Genomic DNA, 10,028 nt, shown 5'->3' with positions numbered 1-10,028 from the left:
CACTGGTGAGTAGGTATCGCATCGGGCTGTCACTTTCGATGACTTGGCGCGTCGGAGCCGGTGTGTGGTGCTGACCTGCTGCACTGCGCCTCCTGCCCTCCGTCTGCAGGGAATTCCAGTTCCACTGCGGCTTATCTGACCTTTCCGGCTTTGAAAACAGAATAGCATTACGTAGCAGCTGGTTTTTATTGAGGCAGGCCGCAGACAGGTCCGACAGGCAGCATGCAGGTGGCATTCAACAATGGCAACCAGCTTTAGGTGATGGGCTGTTACGATATCGAAGGCCCATTTTATAAACTGTCATATTCGGACTTGATGACATGAATACGCACGCCAGCATAATGCTCCCAGAGTGGAGAATGAATGTAAAGGAGTTCTAAAATGCTGAGAGCTTAACGTCATGACGCACGCGTGAGACCGATCACGGAATAATACACTCAGCTCAGGCCACATCTTAATGTTCATAACGTTGAATACGCCAGGATTGTGATTGTTATCGCCTATGTGCAGGACTAAGTAACCACCAGAAATGAATCTGACGCACATCACCACTTCTGCCAAGTCAAAGCACATTTTCAACGAAGACGGACGGAAGCGCGCTTACATGCCAACGTGATCTCCACTGGCACTGCGCATGAACACGTTCAACTAAGAACGTGACGAAGACTGAGCCCGTGTGTCGGTGGACTCATCACCAGCCCATCACCTCACCTTCATCCACCGCCCGCGCACTGTCACCACGCTCGCCACACCCGCCTGCTCTGCGCCGTTCAGCGCCGCGGCCGCGTCGCATCTGCCGCCGCGCCGAGCCTCCGCCGGCCGGCGCGATTGTAGGTTAGCGGCGCCACCGCCGCGGCCGGCGCGCGGTGAATAGGGCCAGCCGCGCCTCTTATAAAACGGCCCGCGCCGACCGAAGAGGCAGAGTGCCGCACAAGCAGCCCTACGATACACATCCAGTAGCCTAGGCCACCCAGGTACGTGGCTGCCGGTGTGTGAGCGTGTCTGTGAGAGCGAGGAGCCGCGATCCGAGACGGAGTCGGAGTCGGAGTCGGTCCAGTGCGCGGACGTGGGACGGCGCGGCCTGCAGTGACTCGGACCAAAGCCGCACCGTCTACCACCGCGTCTGGTGTGCGCCGTGTTGACCAGTGACGCCTCAGCCAAGCTGCCTTCCCTTCCCCTCTTCATTCGCCCGGTCAAACCCCTGGTTGTGCAGATGCCTCGAAAACTGTACATTTATCGGTAGACGTTATTATTCAGACTCGCTCCGAACTATTGCTTCCTCATCTCCCCAATTTTGGTTAATTGGCTGTTGAAGCGCTCAAAGCTTATCAAATTTAATGATTTGCCATGACCTCTACGAATCGTTTGCTTGTCCGTGCAGAGTCCGAAAGAATAGAGCCTTTAGTCTTATACGCCTAAGCGACACATGCATCGAATTTCAAACGTCCAGACATTAGCATATGGGTTCCAAAAATGCTCAGGCATCTTTGCGAACGGACTCAAAGCCAAGGATACTAAATTTACAAACTCATGATGCTAGTTCCGTGGCCTTTCAGTCATAACCGGCTTTCGCAGTTGCATCATCGGTATAGCCGGACACCGGTTGAACTTGACAGTGGTTGTTACCGGTCTGAGCCTGCTGTCACTACGTGTGGCTAGTTCTTATGCCGCGACCGCTTCTCAGCACGTGCGCCCCTTCCCCCCCGCGGCAGAGGTCGTTGCGTCGCTTCGGTCCAGGACGTAACTGGCGCGGTGGTATGCGCCGCGACTCCGACCGAGCAGGCGTGGTCAGATCACTGCTGGCTCCTACCGGGCACGGTGGGACCGGGACCCCTCCAAGGGACACCGGGACCGGGACCACTCCGAGTGGGACTGGACTGGGAACACTCAGAGCGAGACCAGGATCGGGACCACTCCGAGTGAGACCAGGACTGGAACCACTCAGAGCGAGACCAGGATCGGGACCACTCCCAGTGGGACCAGGACCGGGACCGCTTCGAGTGGGACCCAGACCGGGACCAGTACCACTCCGAGCGAGACTGGGACCGGATTCCCTAGGAATGTGCCTGGGATCAGTGGAGGTTTGGGTGCTGTCCTATGAGTCTGGTGTGTGACCTGTCATATAGGAACCTTCGGCTGAATCGTAAATTGTCGTCTTTCGTGTCAAGAGTATCCTGGTCATTGTTTTTTTTTTCTGAAATCATCATTGTAGAACATGAACTGATCCGGTAATTCATAGAAAATATCACGTCACCCATGTTAAACATTGGATGTTTACTTCGGATTATTACGAGACAGTCCTTGCCACTTGAGCTGAAGTAAAAACATTTCCTTTGTTGCCGTGGATCTATTTCTAGCGTGCCGTTTTCTATGCGTGTGATGTGACCGTGCACTGCTGTACAAAGCTGTACATACACCATCACCCGGCCGGCGCGATGGCGGCTCATTTGACGGCGAGGCCCCCGGACCCGCCCGTCCCGCCCGGCTGCGTCCCTTCAGGCCAGGCGGAGTGTGCCAGTGCACTTTCGCGCTGGCGTACGGGCCCCGCCACCACCGGCCGCTCGCCTCCGCCCGGCCGCCGTGTCCTCACGACACACTGACCGGGCGGGGGCAAGGAGTCAGTGGGTGGCGGCCGCGGCCGTGGGCGAAGGTTGCGGCGGGTTCGGTGACCGGTGCGGCGCAGTCCCGTTACCGGCCGCCAGCCCACTGGCCCGGTAACGGGCTGACCCCAGCCCAATGAGCCGCCGCCGCGCCGCCTCTAACATCGGCTCGTGCGTGCGCGTGGCGCACAGACCTGCACATAGCGCCTCAACCGTATCTTGTGCACTTGCAGGACCGTTCAGAATGAACCGTACTCTGTGCGCGCTCGTGGTGTTGCTCGTTGCGGCCACCGCACACGCCAACGAGCTTAGCAATGTTTACGACGAGGCTGAGCCCGATCCCCGCTTCTTCTTTATCAACTCCAACTCCACCTCGCTGTCCGTATCCTTCACCTCGCTGATCTACGGCCTGTTCGCCCTGCTGGCCCTGGGCCTGCTGGCCGCCCTGCTGGCCTTCTTCCTGTTCGGCTCGGGCGGGGGCGCCGACACCGGCTACTCGGGCTCCTCGTACAGCTCCTACGGCTCGGCCAGGGCTGCCGCGTACGTATACACCCAGCCGCCGACCGGCGGCGTAACAGGGAGGTGGCGGGGACATGGACCGGGCGGCGGGCGGCACCGCACGCTGCTGCCCGCCCCCCTACGCCTACAGACTAAACAACACCATATCGACAGGTAAGGCGGCGAGCGAACAGCGCCCCACACTCCAACAACAGGGTGATGGCAGGACGCCCTCATGGAGATGCCGGCACCGATGGAGGGTGCGAATTCGGCTCTCGCTACGACTTGGCATGCAGTCAGCCGGAGGGTGCATCGCAATTCTCCGCGACATTACATCGGTGTAGGATCACATCGACATCGACATCGACGATCACAGCATCACATCGACATCGACTCACAGGACCATCAGCGGAAGATTGCTTTGGTCTCACGGCTTCACTCGACCCACGGTCGACAACATTTCCGCATCAAACACTATCCCGCTCAGCCCTCGGGTTAGCTCCCTCGCCTTGCCGGGAGGCAGGGACGTGCAGCCAGCACGCGCCGCCGGCAGTGCCTGTCCGGCCTCGGCGGCGGCCTCGTCCAGCTCTGGCAGCCTTCCGTCGGCCAGCCAGCAGCCCACACAACTGCTCGCTGTTCACAGGAAGCTAAGCCATGTTGCAGCACATCCTCCTCGCAGCCCTGTGCGCCTCGGCGCTGGCCCAGGGGGCCGTTGAGCCCGCCGACCAAGACCTCGCGGCCGACCCGCGCATTTTTTTCAACAACAACAACACGAACCTGACTATCGGTCTGAACTCGTTGATCGCGGGCGCGCTGGCGGTTCTGGCCGGGCTGGCCCTGCTCGCCGGCCTCGCCTACCTCGCTTACCTGTTGTTGGGCAACTCGGGGACCGGGTACAGCGACTATAGCGGGTATGCCGACTCCGGCACCAGCGGCTACAGTGCCCGCTCCTCTGACGCGTACGTACCGGCCTGACCTCTCCCGCATGTGTGCCGCTGTTGCAGATAACAGCATGTACGCTCATTTGTGGCTGTGTGCGCTTGTGGCTGCCGCCGCGGCGCAGGGTGCTACCACGCAGAGCCCGACAGGCGTCGAGCCCCGCTTTTTCTTCCTGGGCAACACGACGGGTGTGACGATTAGTCTGACGTCGCTGTACGCTTCCATCCTGGCTGGCGTGGCTGGTCTGCTGCTGCTCGCCGGCCTGGCCTACCTGGTCTTCCTCTTGAGCGGGGACACCGGGGAGACGGGCTACTCCGGCGGCGGCAGCGGCCACTCGGGCTACTCAGCCCGCTCCGCGTACGTACACGGCTGCCGCGGAGGGTGCCCCAGCCAGCGCAGTCAGCCGCCCGCCCGCCCGCAGCCCCGGGACCGGGAGGGAGGGAGGGAGAGGCGCAGCAGCAGGAGAGAGGTAAGTCGTGGCCGATCTGCATCAGCTCGGAGGCGCCTCCTGAGACCCGCTCCACCCCGCATGCCTCGGGCCGCCAGCCTGGCGTTCTCTAACATTCATCGTGTCTCACTAACAGCTGTGACGTGGCGTGCGCGTGGCGACCGACCTGCCCGAGCGCGTGACTGACCTCCAGCCGTCACATACTAACATGCTCCCGATCTCCACTCCTTACAGACTAACAACACACCATGAGGAGAGTGAATGCGCTAACCGCCGCCCTCAGCGGCCTTGCCCACACAGCGGCCGACCTCTCCGCGCCGGCCGCTGTCCTCTCGACCTCGACTGGCCGCCAGTCGACGTCAGTCCTCACTAACGTCTCCATTGACGTCCTGTCTCTGGGCTTCGCTCTGACCGGCTTGGCGACCCTGCTGCTCTTCATACCGCCCCTCATCTCCTTCCTCTCCGAGCTGTTCCGACGGATAAAAGGCGGCGGCGGCGGTGCCGGGTACGATAAGCTTGACACGTCGGGGTACTCGTATGACTACGACGACTCGGGCTACCGACAGCGCAGGTGAGTGCTCTCGCTGGTGCGGGGCGCGCTTGGCTCCCGCTGCCGTGCGGCATGTTCGGATATGTGTCGTGTGTGCTGAGGCTGACCTGAGGCTGACCTGAGGCTGACCTCCCTGTACATATCCCCTCCTTGGCGCCAGCCCGGCACCCGATTTTCACGCAGTCTTCATTTCCAGGCGTCATGTCCCAGTCGTTGACCCTCGTCCTCCTTTGCGCGGCGACCGCGAGCGCCTTCGAGGTCGCTGACCCTCTGCAGGAAGAGCTCGATCCCCGCTTCCTCTTCTTCAACTCCACCGGCGCGCTGATCCCCATCGATGCCACGGCCCTTTTGGCCGGGATCGGCTTCCTGGTGATCCTCACCCTACTCGGCATCGGCATCTGGCTGCTCGTCTCCTCCCTGGCGCCTAAACTGGCGGTCGGGGGTGGCGGCTATGGCGGCTACCACTCCGGCGGGTACGGCGCCGGACATAGCGGCGGCTCCTCCTACTCCGGATATCAGGCCAGGTACAGACCGAGCTGTACATACGCCCTCCATCTGTACATAGCGCGAGCGCGCGACAACCGCTAACGTCACGGCTGCGCACCCGTTGACGCACTGATGACGCGACCAAAAGCCCCGGCGCCGACGCGCTAATCGCCTCCTTCTTTTCGTAGCATGTACAGGCAGCTGCGCGCCGGACTCCTTGTACAGCTGCTGTGGGCAGCGTGCGCGGCGCGCGGCACGTGGTCGGCCGCCGAGCTCGGCAGCTCCGCGGTAGAGTCGGCCGTCGCCAGCCCCGTGTCGCGGGCCGACCTGTCCGCGCTCGGCCCGGCCGCCTCCGGGTCGTACGTGGCCGAGCTGCCGGCCGGCGCCGAGCAGACCGCCTTCCCTGACTACGCCGCCTACCCGCCCTACTCCGCCTTCCCGCCCTACCCGTACCCGTACCCCTACAGCGCCTACCCGGCGTCGGTCAGCGCCCCGTCGGCGTCCGACGGCGACACCTCTCGCCTGTTCGGCTCCATCGGCAGCGCGCTGAACCCCGCCAACCTGTTCTCCTGCCCCGGCGGCGACACGGGTTGCGTCGTGCAAAAGATCGCCGCCGGCGTCTTTATTCTGGCAGCCATCGGGCTGGCCGTGTACTTGGTATACGCGCTGGTAAACGGCCAGTTGGGCTCGTTCAATCTGGGCAGGTAAGCCTCAGCCTGCGTGTTGCTCGTGTCGACTGACTCAGCACGCCTGTCGAGGCCGTAGCACAGTTGTCACGGCTAACCAAACGTACGAGAAGAGCGCGCGCTGGCCGGCCAGGGGTGGGGAGGGAGGAGGGGACCGAGCGGAAAGCGCCACTAATCTAGAACCACGATGTACAGTGTACATAGCCGCTGCGTCGATACGGCCGCGTCCGCCTCGCGCCGCCTCAGGGCGTGACCCGCGTCCTCCGGCCAACCCTGTACAGCGCCACCGCCACCGGCGCGGTCCGCCTCACCTGGCCTGGTCCCGGCCGCGTCTGTACAGCCTGCCCCGCCCGTCTGCGACCAGGTCGCCTTCGGCACGGGCGACGCATATTCTAACACGCCTCTGATCTGCAGCCGGGACGGGCCCGTGCCAGCGGCAGGTAGAGTGTCCCGCTGACTGGGTGGAGGGGCGCATGGCCGCAAACTAGCAGCTGTGGTAGCGGCGCAGCCGGCGCCACGGCCGGGTACCGCTCTGTAGAATAGCGCTTTCAGTGTTGTGGCAGTAACACTGAGTAACTCGCTGCTTACTGGCTGCTTAATACTGCTTCGTGTGCGCTTTATTCTGTGTCGTTTTTTTTTGTTACTTGTCGGCATATTTTCTGCAAACTTACAGATTTTTTTGTTTGTTACATAGAGCATCGCTTTCAAGCCCAAGTTCTCCGATCCAACTTTTACACTTGTTTTCATAGTCAAATTAAGAAGACAAGCTTTTCCACTTGCACATCTGAATGTTGATTTCGAGCTTCACAGTAACGTACCTCGCTCAAGTACGACGGAGCGTGCCGTTCCTCCCAGCATTGTGACGCCACGCTGTGACCTCAGGTCTGCTGACCCGTACTCCGCCATCTGGGACAAGATGTCCGTGCTCGACTGGATCGCCATGATGGAGGAGGTGGGTTCCAGTTTTGGCGTGTCGCCCTTCGCACGCCTCCCGTTGTTCCCGCCCACTGTCAAGGTTACAATCGCTTCGTGCCGCGCCGCGCGTGCGTGACGTCCGCGCCGGAGCAGCAGGCCCGCCGGCGCCGTTTTTTGCCGCACTGAACCCGGCTCTGACGTGACGCCGCCGCACGCAGGTGTACCGGAAGTTCGACGCCACCAGCCTGGAGTGCCAGCAGCGCCTGGTGTGCGAGCTGCACCAGAACGAGAACTCCTGGGGCACCACCGCGCGCAAGATGAACGACGCCTTCAGGTGAGCCGTGCACCATGCTGCAAGGCATGCCGCTGAAAATCCTCCGCGCCTCGCGGCTCTTGCGTTCTTCGGGCGGCCCATTCCCTATTTTGCTAGCCTCAAAGAGTGGGGCGGGAAAATGCGTTCGATGTCTATCCGGCTCAGGTAGCGGCTAATTAGTCCGGAACGGGCTCACGGGTGCGGCTGGTTTACCGCCGGCGCCCGGCGGTCACGGGGCTGAACGAACGTAACGCTTTCGCGCCGGTGTGACCCGGCGCCGGTCCACTTCTGAGCCGGGGCCGGGTACGAGCCTCCATCTGGGTCAGGTGTCCAGCCGGCGCGTCACCCCGGCGCCCATCGGCGCCCCAGCTGGCCCGCTGCCGGCGACCGTTACACCGCCTCGCGAGCGACGGCGCCATCTGACGCCGGCCGACGGCGGAGCCATCTGCCGGCGGCGCGTGACACTGACCGGCACCTCCCGTCGGCAGCTACCTGCAGTACATGGAGCTGCTCAACCTGCCCTCTGAGCTGCGCATGCTGCTGGATGAGTACCTGGACGCCGCCAACAAGGGCCGGACAAGCGAGAAGAGCTGCGCCGACCACTTCGCCGGCTGCGAGTTCAGCATGAAGACCCTCATCAGCAAGTACAACGGCTCAAACGCTCTCTGAACGTCGGCTCCCCGGTCCGCTGCTTGTTAACGATCCCGTTGTTAACTTATTAATAGTTATTTATTGACGCGTGTGACGAATACGACGCCAGTGACAGAATGCCAAATGGACGAAGACAGTGTGTGCTTGTACTGACCGACTGAGACGCACGTGCACAGGCAGGACGGGTGACGCATGACATAGGGTAGTCCTCCATTCGAATCTTCATACCCATCCCGCGTGTTACGCGGTAGAGACACTAGTAGTTGCGCCACGCAGCATTCATGCATTCGTAACGAGTAGTGTCAGTAGCTACTGCGGTTAGTCGAACACATGACTACGGCCGTTGCGCGACTCAGAGACGTCGTGGGGGAGGGGGGATTCGGTGTGAGCAACCCTCGACTGGCGGCGCCGGGCCTCCGGACCCTCCCGCCACTCAACGCTAGACTGTGACTTGTTTGTTGACCAGTACTTGTTGATTCTTGCTCATGCCTCTGACAGGGATTGTTTGTTGTTACCCGCTGCCTCCCCAGACGTGACGCCTCGGATATTACTGTGTTATTTATTGCATCTGCTCGACCACAATTGACGTGATAAACCGCAATGCGACGGGAAGTATGGCAATAAAATTCCTCTTCATATATACGACGGACAATGCTTTTATTACTCTGATCGAGTATGACGCGCGAACGACTAGAAGAGCGCCGTCCGAACACCGGGGCAGAGCGCGCAGTCTTACGATAGTGATCGGTGCGAGAGGACGCGTTCGACACTGGCGAGGTTGCGCCACCCTGGCTCGACTGGAGAGAGTGTGGGGAGGGGAAGGGGGGAGGGTAGGCGTCATGGGAGCGGCGGCCGCCCACCGAGACCTTCTCCGTCATGGGCCTGGCGCTGATCGATCGGGCCAGCAGTTCCGGGTTTCTCCCCTTACCGCGTCAACTTTCGCCGCCGACTAGGGCGCGGTTTCCTCCCATCCGGGCTTGGCAGAAGAGCCTCGGAGCCTGGCTTGCCGCGGTCCCCCAGGTGCCCCCCCCCCCCCGGCGGCGGGTCTGCTGCGGTCTCTCGGGTCTCCCCGGCAGTGGCCTCCTGAGGAGGAAAACTGTCCACGACAGTCTGGGCCCTGGGGGTCCGTGCCTGTATCCAGGACGGATCTGGTGTGACGTGGTCTGGCCCGGATTGGTCCAGTGCCGGGCCCCGATGAGCCAGTGACGTCGGTCTCTGTGACGTACCTCACCATCGAGGCTTTTCTCCACGTCGGCAGCGGCCTGTGCGCTTCCCCGTAATTGCACCCAAGCTAGCCCAATTACATGACGCAACCCGAACTGGATCGCAGATCTCGGAGCTACGGGCGGGGTTCTGGCTCCTGCTCTTGGCGGCACCACGTGTTTCACTGAGGTTCACACGAGCGGGCGCGAGAGAACTTTCTAACCTATGCCAACCTGAGGCTTTTACCGTGGGCAAGTTTCGGTCCACATTATGATGCAGACAGTCGGTAGGCGTCACGCCGTTCCCCCCCCCCCCCCTCCCCCACCCGTCGGCGGTCCGCGAACCCGGCACCACCCACGCAGACGGTGGCCTGAGGTGTATGGTCAGAGTCGCAGCCAGGTGCGTCTTGCCAGAGCCAGCGGGCTCTCTGCGCCAATAGTCGGATGGCTGTGCTAAGTCGGAATATAAGTTCGGGCTCGCTGCATGCCGGTCTGGTCTGGAGCCGTCTACGCACAGTCTGACCAGTGCTGGGTGCAGCCATCGGTCTGTCTGTGCACAGCCAGGTGAGCGGATAGTTCGAACGCAGTCAGAAAGCTGCTTGGCTGTCGTTAGGGAAAGCCCACCTGAACACAGCCGGACCATCGAGGTGCAGTCGGCTATCCGGCTGGACACGGTGGAGGCTAGCTCGACATTGTATGCAGCCAGGGAGCCAACTGGAGCGCGGCTCATTACGAGCGGA

At 61.7% G+C, this 10,028-nt stretch overlaps 1 protein-coding gene across 1 annotated transcript; it reads left to right on the top strand.

Annotated features, from left to right (window-relative positions):
* Positions 1–886: 886 nt before the first annotated feature.
* Positions 887–8,731, top strand: LOC119102159 (uncharacterized). Its single transcript, XM_037225509.1, has 5 exons — positions 887–974; positions 2,834–3,140; positions 7,090–7,159; positions 7,341–7,456; positions 7,924–8,731. Exons 2-5 carry the CDS (start codon positions 2,845–2,847, stop codon positions 8,102–8,104), a joined length of 663 nt encoding a protein of 220 aa, XP_037081404.1. The 5' UTR covers positions 887–974; positions 2,834–2,844; the 3' UTR covers positions 8,105–8,731.
* Positions 8,732–10,028: the final 1,297 nt, after the last annotated feature.

This window comes from Pollicipes pollicipes, unplaced genomic scaffold (assembly GCF_011947565.3).
Source record: "Pollicipes pollicipes isolate AB1234 unplaced genomic scaffold, Ppol_2.1 Scaffold_56;HRSCAF=61_pilon_pilon_pilon, whole genome shotgun sequence".
NCBI lineage: Eukaryota > Metazoa > Arthropoda > Thecostraca > Pollicipedomorpha > Pollicipedidae > Pollicipes > Pollicipes pollicipes.
This window is presented reverse-complemented; position numbering and strand designations above follow the sequence as displayed.